The following is a 12,764-nucleotide window of genomic DNA, read 5'->3' as shown; positions in this document are numbered from 1 at the left end:
TTAAATTGAAACGCAGCAAAATGTGTCCCTGTTATAATCCGGATAGGTATTTAACTTTATGTAACGCTACATAATGGTTCGTCCAACATCTAGGTACTCTGATTATTATACCTCAGTCGATACTCGGATAACCAACCTCTGAAGGATGTTAGCCAATTAAAAAAAAAAAAGCTCATCCGGTTGAACACTCGTTGCTGCAATCTGTGCGTGATCTGTAGGTTGGAATCCAGGCAATGCCAACTCAGCCTTTCATCCTTTTGAGGTCGATAAAGGAGTACCGACTTTGGTTTGGTGATAATTGTGAGAAATATGTTGTATGTACAGCGCTTTGCCAAAAGCACTAAATAAATAACCATTTGACCATTAGATTAGATATAGAATTTAGCATGGAGTCCTTTCCTCCCTGCACTGTTGTATCATAACATTGGCATACCATTCGGTAGTAATAGCTCCAGGAAATGAGGACTTTCACTAAACATAAAGACAATTCTGCTATTGAGCCTCAAAACGCACAATACAATTAATTTTTGCTTTACTATGTAATTGGCTAGGTTTTTGTGATTTCAACATTTAAATATATACAGGAGATGTACAATGGCCAGACCTTAGAGAAATAATGAAATGTGTATTCTGTCACAATGCAGAAAGCTGCCGCATAGTAATGATTTCCATACAGTTTTTGCACACATCGGCTGGATGTCAAATACATTTTACTCTCTTAAAATCACATTTACTCTCAAAGTTTAAAAATAGGGAGGAACATACTTGCATCTCAAAATCTTATCTGGTGCACCGCACACACGCAAACATGAATTTACCAGTCTCCCTCATGGCCGCTTCCAGGTCTGGCGTGCCCATCACCCCTGCGTGCACTCGTGTGTGTCGTAGGGGCTGACCGTTCAATTTAGAAAGACTGCTCTGTGCAGTCAGAGCAGTCTTTCTAACTTGTTTTTTCCCTTTTTTTTCTGGTTTTAAAAAAAAGAAAGGCTTTTGACCTCCTACCATAGCCCAACTGGTATGCAAGGTCCTTTTTATCCCAGCGTTTAAGTGGAGGGGCTCTCCTAGACCAAGACGGGTGGAAAATGCTTTTGATCACCCACCTGTCAACACATCTGAGACTGACCACTCCCTTTCCCCTAACTTTGCTGCAGCCAAATGGAGCGACTGCTCCTTATGGAATGACTTTGATAAAGTAATGCCCCTGGAATTAGGGGTCTGGAAACTGGGGCCTCTTTTTGTTGAGAGAAGTGCTACTTTTCAGTGGAGAAAATAATGCAGTGGTGACGGGAACCATTACCAGTTTAGTTCCCACCCCTTTTCGTCAGGCTACATTAGAACTAGCACATTACCATCTGATGGATGGCCATCAAGGTATAGCCAAGTCTCAAGAGCATGTCCACACTAGTTTTTCTAACCAGAGATTTTCCAAATGTTAAAAAGCTTTTGTAACCCCTTGAGGATATGGCAAAAACCTCTTCAGTATATCTGGGTTGAGCCACTCTCCAGCCCCTGATGATTGTCCATTTTTCTTTGGGTGGGATATCCTGAGTCCCTTATCCCCTTCCAAGGCTAGGAACTGTTACATACTGATTCTTATCCATTTCACCACTCTATATCCTGCTGCTTTACTGCTAAAGAGCAATTTGACATGGATGTGTTTTCCAAAAGCGGTCCAAACAGAAGCGCCTGCGTATTCACACCCTTGGCACTGCTGTCTATCGCCCTCACCCATAAGGTTTAGTACAACACTTCAAGTACTTAGTACAACCTATTTGACATGTTAGGCGTAGGCCTCTCTCCCAGTATACAGAACTCTCAAATCTTGCTGTGTTTAGTATTGCAATCTTTTGGTCACCTGTGTCTCAAACATCGCTGTGTTTCGTATAGTAATCTTTTGTTCTCCTGTATCTCAAACATGGCTGTTTAATACAACACCCATCTGACCTGTTGGGCGTAGGCCTCGCTCACACTATACAGGACTCTCTCAAATATTGCTGTGTTTAGTATTGTAATCTTTAGATCACCCGTTTCTCAAACCTAAATGTGTTTAGCACTGCACCCATTTGATCGGTCAGGTATAAGCCTCTTCCCCCCACTATACGGGACGCTCAAATCTGGCGGTGCCCTACTTCAGATTGCATTGTTGCTTGTGGGCCTCTGTCCCACTATAGAGGATGCTCATATGTGACTGACCAACTCTCACCTAGAGAGCCTTACTGTAGAGTGAGACAGCAATCGCTGGCTGATTACTGTGGAGTGAACTGTGATTAGGTGCTCACGCCTCATAAGATTACACAGTGAGTCTTAGTTATGCCCGTCAGGACAAGTCTGTAGTTGGTAGCTATCTTTCTTAAACCCACCCACCTAGCTAGCTCACCGTAGTGAACCTCGTCCAGGGAGACAGACATTAAGGACAGCCACCGATGACCCCAACGATATAACCCCTAACTACCTCCCCTACCTCACTCAAGACAGCGACTGAAAAAGTTGGCAACATCAGCTGACAAGACCACCTACAGACAGAGCCCAAACTGTAGCATACAACTCTCTACACCCAGTACTACACCACAAGACAGCCAGACGAAAGCAAAAAAATAAATGTCATGATCTCTGCTTCCAAAAAATCAGGACTTGCCCGACTCCCTTGGAAGCAGACCCATAACCCCGGTTCCGGGTGCCAGCCAGTCCCAATTGGGACCTTTTGGACCCTGTCCTGGCGCCAGTGGCACCAGGCTCATAAAGATGCCCAGTCCCAGCGCTGGAAGCGCCGGGCTCATAATGCTTGGGTGGACTTACCTGCAGCAGACCATGCTGCTTACTTACCTGCCAGTTGAACCCCTGATCCTCTTCTGTTTGGGACTACTTTTCCTGTTGGGTGGGGCAGGAGCCACTCCCTAGGTTCAGAACACTGGAACTCTTCTGGAAAGCAGGAACTCTTTTCTTACCTAGGCGTGGCTGTGGAAGGAGACACCTAAGCACTACAGGAGGCTATTTAAACCACACCCAATGGATGAATCTTGCTTTGCGTTATTCTGCATTCTCTGCAGCAGAACGCTCATCGTGTCTTCTGCTTCTGATCCTGGGCCTAAGGGAACAAAGGCTTACCATCCTGGAATCCAGTCTTCAGCAGCACCTGTAAAGACAAAGAAAGAACAGGTTAGCACTACGGTCTTCAGTGGCAGCGCATCTCTTACCTGGTTCATCGGCTGTCACCAACGCCTCGCGCTGCATTCCGGCATCTGAAAGACAAAGGCTTACCTACTCTTCGCATGCTCCGGAGGTCTTCGCACTGCATTCCGGCATCTGAAAGACAAAAGCTTACCAGCTCTTCGCACGCTCCGGAGGCCTTCGGCGCTGCATCCCGCATCTGAAAGACAAAAGAAGGTGCGTTTAAAGACATTGGGCAACTTTATTACTCACGTGCCATTACTCCTTCCCACGCCGAATCCAGTGGGTATTCCAGCACCCTTCAGCTTCTCTAAAGCTCCGAACTTGTACCTGCAAGATAAAAGGGACAGTTAGTGCGCATCGTGAAGCAGGCTACAAGCGCTTACTTACGTGCTTCCAGGCGCTTCTATTCCTCACGCGGGTTCGATCCTCAACTCGCATCAGCCCGCCATCCGCCATCGCCGGAACCCTGCAAAACAAGAGATATCATTACAAAAGACTTTTAAGACATTTGAAGTGCCCAGAACTTACCGTTCGTGCAGTTAACGACGGACAGCAGTCCTCTGAGCTCAAGAGGCCTGCACCCTTATCCAGTGAAGAAACTGGTTACGGCACCCTGCCCCGAGGCAGATGGAGAGCTCGGCGTTCACTTACCTAAGGTGAGGGCGTTAACCTTTGGGGTTCTACAGGAGAAGAGAAAGGGAAGAGGAGAGAGGCACCCAATAAACCCAGTTCATTAATCCCATATTTTCTATCTGCAGACATCTTACTCTTCGAGTCAGACATACAGTGCACAGAGGTCCAGCCCAAAGAGCCAACCGTGTGTTACACATCACCTTTGAAGATACGGCATTCACCCAGTCAAGACCGGCGCCTCTGCGGGAATCAGGTGAGCATTACAATAAACTCGGCATCAACAAACAAAGACCAAAAAAGCACTCAAGCTTAGAATTCTGCGCAAACGACCTATACCGAAGGAAAGGAATAACAAACACACCAGCACAGCAACAAAAACTCACAACTGCAGAACACACTCCCACAGATAGGAACGAAATCCGAGCCAACGCTGAAAGAAGAGACAAATCCCTCTACTTAACTCCATCCCTCACAAACAACTGGTCACCAGAAGGAACCAACCCATCACTAGAATTGGCAACAGCAAACAACCAAACACAACCACACAGAAGGATGGACAACACTAGAAACAACGTTAACATAATCCATGCAATAACACCTTACATCACCAAATCAAGAGGAACTTCACTCGACACCCAGATTTCTTGGAGGAAGAACCTGATGAAAACAAAAACCGAAGACAGAAGCTGGAAGAACTTTTCGACAACTTAAACCTGGACCCAACACCTCAACTAGAGATCGGAACAGAAAGGAAACCTCAACACTGATCAGAAGACCACCCCAACAATAAACCCCAAACCAAACTACACTTCACTCAACTGCAATCTAATAAACTCAAGATCCATGTCAAAACACTCAACAGAGACCTTTGACCTACTCAATGACAACAGCATTGACATCCTATTCATCACAAAGAATGGCTGGACGACAACTACAAAATCACACTCCAAAGCTGCCTCCCAACCACCTTCAACTTGAAATGCATTCAAGTAAACAGGAAAAATAAAGGAGACATTGCAATAGCATTCAAAGGACACCTGAAAATAAAAACAGACAAACCTCTCAACATCAACTGTGAAACCATGGTCATACACCTACCAGCAAGCCCAAAAACCAACATCACATTCATCCTGGTGTACAGACCGACATATGATGCAACCTTCGCCGATAACTTCATAGAAGCCATCACCAACCTAGCCATCAAGCATGAACATCTAATCATCCTGGGGGACTTCAACATCTGGTTTGAAGAAAGTTACACCAACTCCCAAAACTCAGTGATTGGACAACTTGCAACCATGAAACTACGACCGCTTGTCAAATGGGCAACACACTCGGCAGGACAAACCCTCAAAGCAATCTTCACCAAGGAAAACGGCACCGCCCATACAAATACTATGGAGCGACCATCTCATCATCCCATTCATGATCAGACTACCAACTCAAGTCTGCATCCAACCCCCCCCCAAACTCACAACCACCACAAAAAGAAACTGGAAAAGCGTAAAAGCAAGCAACCAATTCGAACAACTGGAGATGGCCAAACCCTCAACTATAGAACTAGAGCTGGGTGACCTAGACTGGAAAGCAGAGCTACTACACAAATGGATTGCTGATACAATTGATAAGATCAGCCCCGGAAAAACCATTCACCCCATCAAAAAAAGAGCAATGGCAAAATGGTTCACCCCATTACTAAGCCCCATGAAAAAGGACAACAAGAAGATGGAACTAGAATGGAGGAAAGAATACAACCAAGACAAATGCTGTTCCAGAAACAAATCCGTGCATACAAGAAGGAAATGCAAAAGACGAAGGGAAGGCATTACAATGACAGAATCGCCAATACACACAAAGAAATGTTCAACATCATTAAAGAAATGAGAAACCCACCAGGCTGCAACATCACCCCAACCCCCTCAGAGAAACTTTGTAATGACCTGGCAGACCGCTTCAAGAACAAAATTAACATCTGACAAATCATACAAAACAGACTAGCCAACCACAACATTCAACCAACCGGACCTAACACAGAGCCACATCACAAACTCCAAACTTTCCTGAAATATCGGCATAGGCATTTGTCTTGTTTGTAAAACACAGCAAGAAAGCAGGATCACCAATGGATCCCTGACATCTACAAATCAATCCTCGCACAAGGAACGCCATCAGAATATTACAGAAACCTCCTAAATCTCACTAGCAACAGGAACTGTACCAAGAGCCTTCAAATCTGCATATATCAAACCGCTTATAAAAAACGCAAGTGGCGACGTAGAAGACCTCCAACTACAGGCCGATATCAAACGTTCCCTACCCAGCAAAACTCCCTGAAACCTACATATACAAACTAACCCAAGAACACGTAGAAAAACACCACCTGCTAGACCAAGCTCAAGTCGGTTTCAGACCCGCAAGAGGAACAAACAGCACTATTATCCATCTGGGACGACCTAAAAACTAACGCGGTTCCCAACACAATCTCAGCCCTGATTCTGCTCGACCTCCCTGCAGCCTTCGACACAGTTAGCCATGACACCCTATCCAAAAGACTAAAAGACCTAGGCATAACAGACATGGAACTATTCTGGATTAAATCATTCCTAGCAGACCGAACAGAAACTGTCTGGATAAAACTCTTCAAATCCACCCCACGAGTTAACGACTGTGGAGTACCACAAGGGTCCTCACTATCACCACTGTACTTCAACCTCTACCAGACTCCAGTAATCGGAATCTTCCAAAAATACAAAGTTACATGCTACAACTACGCAGATGACACTCGAATCATCTACAAAATTGAAGACACTCATGATTATAGCCAAAAACCAAGAGAACACCACCTACATTCCATGGCCAACGAAAATGGGAACCGCACCAACACCATCTAAGGTCGTAAAAGATCTGGGAGTCCTGATGGACAACACCCTAACCTTAGAACCACAAATAAATGCAATCATCAAGAAATGCTTCTTCCTCCTCCACACGGCAAGAATCCTACCTTTCCTCTCCTTCACCCACAAAACACTCACAATAGTCACCCTCATGTCAAGAATCGACAATGCAAACAGCCTCTATCTTGGGATACCAGAATACCTCCTGAAGAAACTACAACGATACAAAATACAGCAACCAGACTGCTCCACAAACTATCCAGAAGAGACCACATCACTCCAGCCCTAAACACTGCACTGGCTCCCAGTCAAACATTGCATCACCTTCAAAGCAATGTGCATAACACACAGAGCAATCGGTGGACAAGGAGCTGAATTCCTATAAAAGAAAATAATAATCTACAAGCCAACGAGACTCCTCAGATGAAGCAACAAAATCCGCCTGGAACAAAAACCATTCCTTAAGAAAAAATTTGGGGGCTCCTCCTTCTCCCACTTAGTCACAAAAGCCTGGAACAACTTCCCAAAAGAAATAAGAAACACCAGAGACCACCTACAATTCAGAAAATTACAAAAAACCTGGCTCTTCAACACCACAGATTCAAACTGAAAAACCAAAACAACCAAACGGGAAACGAAAAGAAAAGGATGACTAAATTTAAGATGACACTGACAACACCCAGAACTGACCAGAGAGACTCTTTCTACAATAAAAGAGACGATGCTAAGTAAAAAAGGACACAAGCGACATCCAGCAACCCGAGCGAACTCCAGCCAACATCCTCACCCGCCCCATAATTGCTACCAGGTATCATACTTGTATAGAGTTGTGTCAATGTTAGCACTTCACACACTTGAACTAAATTGTGGACAATGACATTGGCATTGACCATATGGAGTTGTGAATGAAGGTGCCGCCCCTGTATGTAATTGCAAGCGTTGGCATGTTCCGCGTTTCGAAGGGTCTGGGAGCGATAGACTGCATAAACTGGATAAGATGATGAATGCCACCACCTGCCACATAAGGATGGAGTAGCATTGGCTGGTTTTGGGATTGCTCTCTGGGCCAGATTTGAAGGGACGCACAAACGCCTGCCTGCCCCTCATACAGACCGGTGTCACATAGGTGGCCGAGGCCGAAATCAGGTAAGGTTATGAATGTGAGTGGATGCCATGTGTGAAAGGGGCTGCGAGTATCGGACGGCCCAGATCAGGACAGAGACGCAGAAATACCCCCGACCCCACCTGGAGAGAATACGGAAATTCAGCGCCCCACTTCCGAACAGCAGTGCCAATTAACCAATCCACTAACAATTTCACCCTTCTGCATACACCTCTCAAACTCTATCCAAACACAACCAGATGCCTACAACACAACAATCCGCACAAACTTCACTACACTGCAACAACAAAGCAAACCACACATAGACTTGCACAGCAGCACAGGACTACCAACCATAAAACGCCTCAAGCCCAGCCAACTGACCCACCGGGCTGAGGCCGCCAACAGCACATTACTGCTCTCTTGCACTTTTCCAGCTCATTCCCACTAACTCACCCCCATTCCCTTTTTCTTTTCAGAGCCGCCAGGGGAATCATGCGCGGTACAAATATCCTTTAACTGTCATGACTACTGTGAGGGGGCACAAGTTGTGCCACAAGCAGGCTCTCACCAGAACCTGAGGGCCTTAAACCCACTGCAAAAGTGCTCCAGGCTCATATGTAGGAAGGAAGGGCTGTTCAAAATAGGTCCCATTTATGTACATGGGCCTTTAAATCCAACATGGAAGCACCCACACAGTCTAGTTCTAAGAACCAAGACATGCAGTCTAGTGTTTTGGGTGTGGCAGGCCTGGAACTACTTTCCCTGGTACTACTTTACCTGGGCTATATAAACCACACCCTGACTGCAGAACATGTTTCGTGTTATTCTGCAACCAACAGCGTGACGCTCACCGTGTCCAGCTCCTGGTCTTCAGCATTTTCCTGTAATCCTGCAAGAACAAGATTATTCTGTTTTACCTGAGAACACCATCCAGCACTCGGCATCTCAACTGGGCTGCAATCTGTGGAAACCGAGAGAAGAAGAAACATTCTAGCTTAAGGACTTCCGGCGAACCGCATTGCGCCATGCAATAATGAGAAAGGGAAAAACAATATTAGAATGCACGCTTCCAAAACATCAAATTAATCAGTCTTAACCTGAATTCCATCGTGCTACGCCACGCTTCAATCCGGAGCACCACAGCAACATCTGCAAAGAAAAAGAGACATATTCAGGTTCGCTTTCAGTATTAAACAACCGCACAGCGCTGTACTGCCTTAACTGATTCCGGGGGCCTGTTTTTCATCGCGCTCTCATCCACTCGCAGCACCACAGCGGCCTGTGAGGAGAAGAAAACAACGCAGGTTAGCTTCAAAAGACAATGAAGGCGCTGCGCTTCGTGCTTTCTCTTAACTAGAAACGTGCTTCTCCATCCGGCACGCCAGCATCAAGACCTTCGCACCCGAAAAGGAAATAAAGACATTAACGAATTCCCACCATAAACAGAACAGAACAAAGACTTACAATTAACAAACCTACCTGCCTACGAGCAGATTCGGGGTCAGAGCAGGCCTGGGCCCAAGGAAGGCGTACTGCACCAGTGAAGCAACTCTGGCAGCTCGCCAACAAATGTCAAGCGCCCCTGCACAAGAAACGTAGGACGGAGAGCTCACACTACAAATCATTATTCAGCACTGGGCAACTACGCATCCAGGGTTCCAGATCTGAGCCTTCCAGACACCCCCGGGGAAATCAGGTGAGCGTAACATTAACGTTAACTTTCAATTAAAGCTTGAAGAACCCCTCGAGGGAGCTGGGGAACAGCAGAGACCTTGTCTCATCACTAAAGTCATCAAACTGAAGGCTTTGTCAGTATACAATTTGAGCTGGTTGGAGGAGTGCAAAGACCTGCAACACAACTTTGGTTGCCATCGCCAAATGTGAAGGTCTTGTGGGTGTGGGACCGTTCTGTTCCCTGTTCAAATTAATGACCATAATGGCTGCATGTCTCCCAAACATGTCAACTTTCAGATTTTGTGAACCATTCTTGGGATGTCTGTGCTTATTGGAAAAGACGAGTGAAAGATTTCTTCCACCACATATAAATCCCAGCTGTAAAATTGATTTCGCTCCAGCCTATCTTCTTCGCGGGCATGATAACAGATGGCCAAAGAAGAGATCTAAAAGAAGTTGAAACAAAAAGCTATAGAGCCCTCCTGATGTTACTGGGGTTTCTTCATGTTGGATAGCGAGACAGCAGATGCTGGTGCTGCTGCATTGCCTTTCAAAAGTTTAATGAGATTTCACAATCCAACGCATGTCGAAGATCCCAGATTGCTGCAACGATTGAAACATCAGGTGCCTCTACCTAAATAGTAACCCTGAACTCCCGAGGGGAGTGCTGCAAATTTCCCTGGCTCTGGAAGATCCTTTTTCACCCAGGCGGGTATCTCCAATTTACAGTATTTTGGCTTACACGACACACAAGATGCTTTCCAACGGTTAATCGTTCAAAGCTGACAACCGACATTGGGCCTTTGCTGGGGCCTACCTGTATGCACTGGTCAATAGCAACACCTTAAGTAAAGATGAAAGCCGGTAAGATAGCTCAGCATGTTGAGCGCAATCTGTGTGATCTGCAGAGTGTAGGTTTGATGCCTGGCAAGGCCGGCTCAGCCTTTCATCCTTCCGATGTCAATAAATGAGTACCAACTCTGGTTGGGTGATATTGCATGTAAATTAAATATAACACCTCATTAACATATGAGACATTTGTCCCTGTTGACATGGAATGTGGGGTTGAGAGCTAATCTGGCAAAATGCACTCTGGCACCAGGAGTTGTTAGCCAAATTCTATCCAGAGAAAGGCATCCTCCATAGCGGAGCCGGATTGTGAAGATTTCAGAAGCTGTTGGGTGTGTAATTATTCAGAGGATGTTTTGCAGAAGATATGGTGGGAAGTCTACGTTTTTATCTTGATTTTGATTCGGATTGTTTTATTTTCATGCTGGCTTAACTTGTACTGTTTAATTAAATTCCAGATGGAGTAGGATGCAGACTGTAATTAATGTAAAACAAAGATGTTATGTAATTAGCATCGATCTTTAATTTATTTATCTTTATTTACTTGATCAAACAAAAGGGCCCTAGGATTTCATTGCAATGTTCACTGACGTCTGTGGCGACCTCTAATGTAAAGTGTCCATTTATCGAGAATGGACTGAAAGATTAAAAATGTATTGATTAAAGCATATTAACATAAGCTCAAATGACGCAATGAAAATACATTTTTCAATTTTAGTATCAAACGCTGTGTATTTGGTGTTTTAATAACTTTGAAATGAAGCAGGTTCCCCTTCTGAACCCCGCACCATGACAAAGCAGACATTTTGCAGAGTTGAAATAACCCAAACACAATCCTTTACTTCAGATACATCGCTTTCAAACCACTTTTCCCAAATGGTCAACTTTTACAGACTATCACGAAAAGCACTTCTGGTCTGGACGACCTATGTTCTTGTACAATTTGGTGTGAGCTGGTGTTGGTCATTCTCTTGCTATGCATGAGCAAATGTTTTATCCGACGCATGGATACCATTTTGCCTGATTCCTCCGGAGAGCTAAATAATTGCCACACTATTGGGCATGCACAAAAACTGTCAGTGTGACATGTCAAAAAGATGTTTTTTCTGCTGGTCAGTGGATTTGATAAAACGTGTGATTTGTAGCATAATGTAGAATTTTAAACAGTATCTGTTTATGTGCTGCTCCATTGCTCTAATGCGTATTTTTTGTTTCTCTAGGGTGATGTAGTGCTTGAAACGGGAGAAGAAATTCCACCAATGAAAGAAGAGGACCATGGACATCACTAAGACAAACACTCAAAAAGAACTTGCACATAGCAATTCTATTAATGTACTGAATGGATACATTCAAATAGGTTTTATTTATCAATAAAGACTGCTTTGCGAAAAGGGGAAAGGCTTTTTTTATTTTTGTAAACTGTTTGATTGGCGTTGCAAACTATTGGGAACGGGCACATTTAATCAGCCCTTACTGCAGCCCTTGGTAAGGTTTCATTGCTTTCGAAGACCCACCAAGCCTTGGTGAACAACCATCCCCTTTGTAAAATATTTGGACAAATCGGATGGTGTGGGGCTTATGGGAGGGGGCATCCTGCAGGAAGGACAAGGGAGAGCCCAAATGAAGAGCCGAAGACTGTGGAAGACCCCACTGGTGAGGCACAACCTTTTTAAAAGGGTTAAGGAGGAGAAAGGCTCTGGGGCAACACTGAACCTTTTCCTTAACTCTAGGGCTGTAGAACGGTCTAATCTGGAGGTCTAGTTCTGATGACAGGGTATTAAAGAGGAAGATATTGGCCATAACCATAAAATGTAATAGTGGCTAACAAATAAAAATACAATACAAGAGGATTGCTGGACAAGACGACTACTCGAGGAGATCTAATATTAAGACAGGCTTTCCAGAAGATGTGGACAAGGGGCGACCAATGGAGTTCTTGCAAAAAGCACTGCATAGATTACTTGATATCCTGACTTAAAAAACATTAGAAATTGAGCAAGCCCGTTATACTCTAGCTGCCAAATCAGCCACAGGCCAATTTCTTTTTTGTTGTTTGGACTATTAGGTGTCGTTTGTGCCACCTTTAAGCCAAAACTATTGCGTTAGGTTACAGATAGTGAGTAATGGCATATGATGGGGGACCCAAAGCGTGTAGGTGTTTGGTTATTTGCCCACTGCTATAATACAAAAGGTCAATGATTGTTATATTGGCCCCACTTCAATTTGAGGTTCCTCCACTTGCGGGGTATCCGTTTATCACAAAAAGGGGTGGACAAACAAAATCTTCATCAAAACCACAGCACTTTCGGTTTCGGTGTGGCACCTTACTTGTGCCACCTTCTTCAGGACCTAGAAAAAGGAGATCGACTGTCCATTGTCCCTATGTTCTTTTGGAGTGCTGCAGATGTATGTCTCACTGCCCCTCGGAATTGATTCAT

At 44.7% G+C, this 12,764-nt stretch overlaps 1 protein-coding gene across 1 annotated transcript in view; it reads left to right on the top strand.

Moving 5' to 3' along the window:
- The window catches only part of NDUFB6 (NADH:ubiquinone oxidoreductase subunit B6), a 112,829-nt gene extending 101,105 nt beyond the window's left edge, over positions 1 to 11,724 (top strand). Inside the window, exon 4 of the mRNA XM_069626002.1 lies at positions 11,547 to 11,724. Within this exon, the coding sequence (XP_069482103.1) occupies positions 11,547 to 11,615 (69 nt within the window). The 3' untranslated portion in view covers positions 11,616 to 11,724. The remainder of the gene's footprint in view (positions 1 to 11,546) is intronic.
- The last annotated feature ends 1,040 nt before the right edge of the window (positions 11,725 to 12,764 follow it).

Source organism: Ambystoma mexicanum, chromosome 6p (genome assembly GCF_040938575.1).
Source record: "Ambystoma mexicanum isolate Mex_15411 chromosome 6p, UKY_AmexF1_1, whole genome shotgun sequence".
NCBI lineage: Eukaryota > Metazoa > Chordata > Amphibia > Caudata > Ambystomatidae > Ambystoma > Ambystoma mexicanum.
Note: the sequence above shows the minus strand (reverse complement) of the source record. Positions and strands in the feature narration are given on the sequence as shown.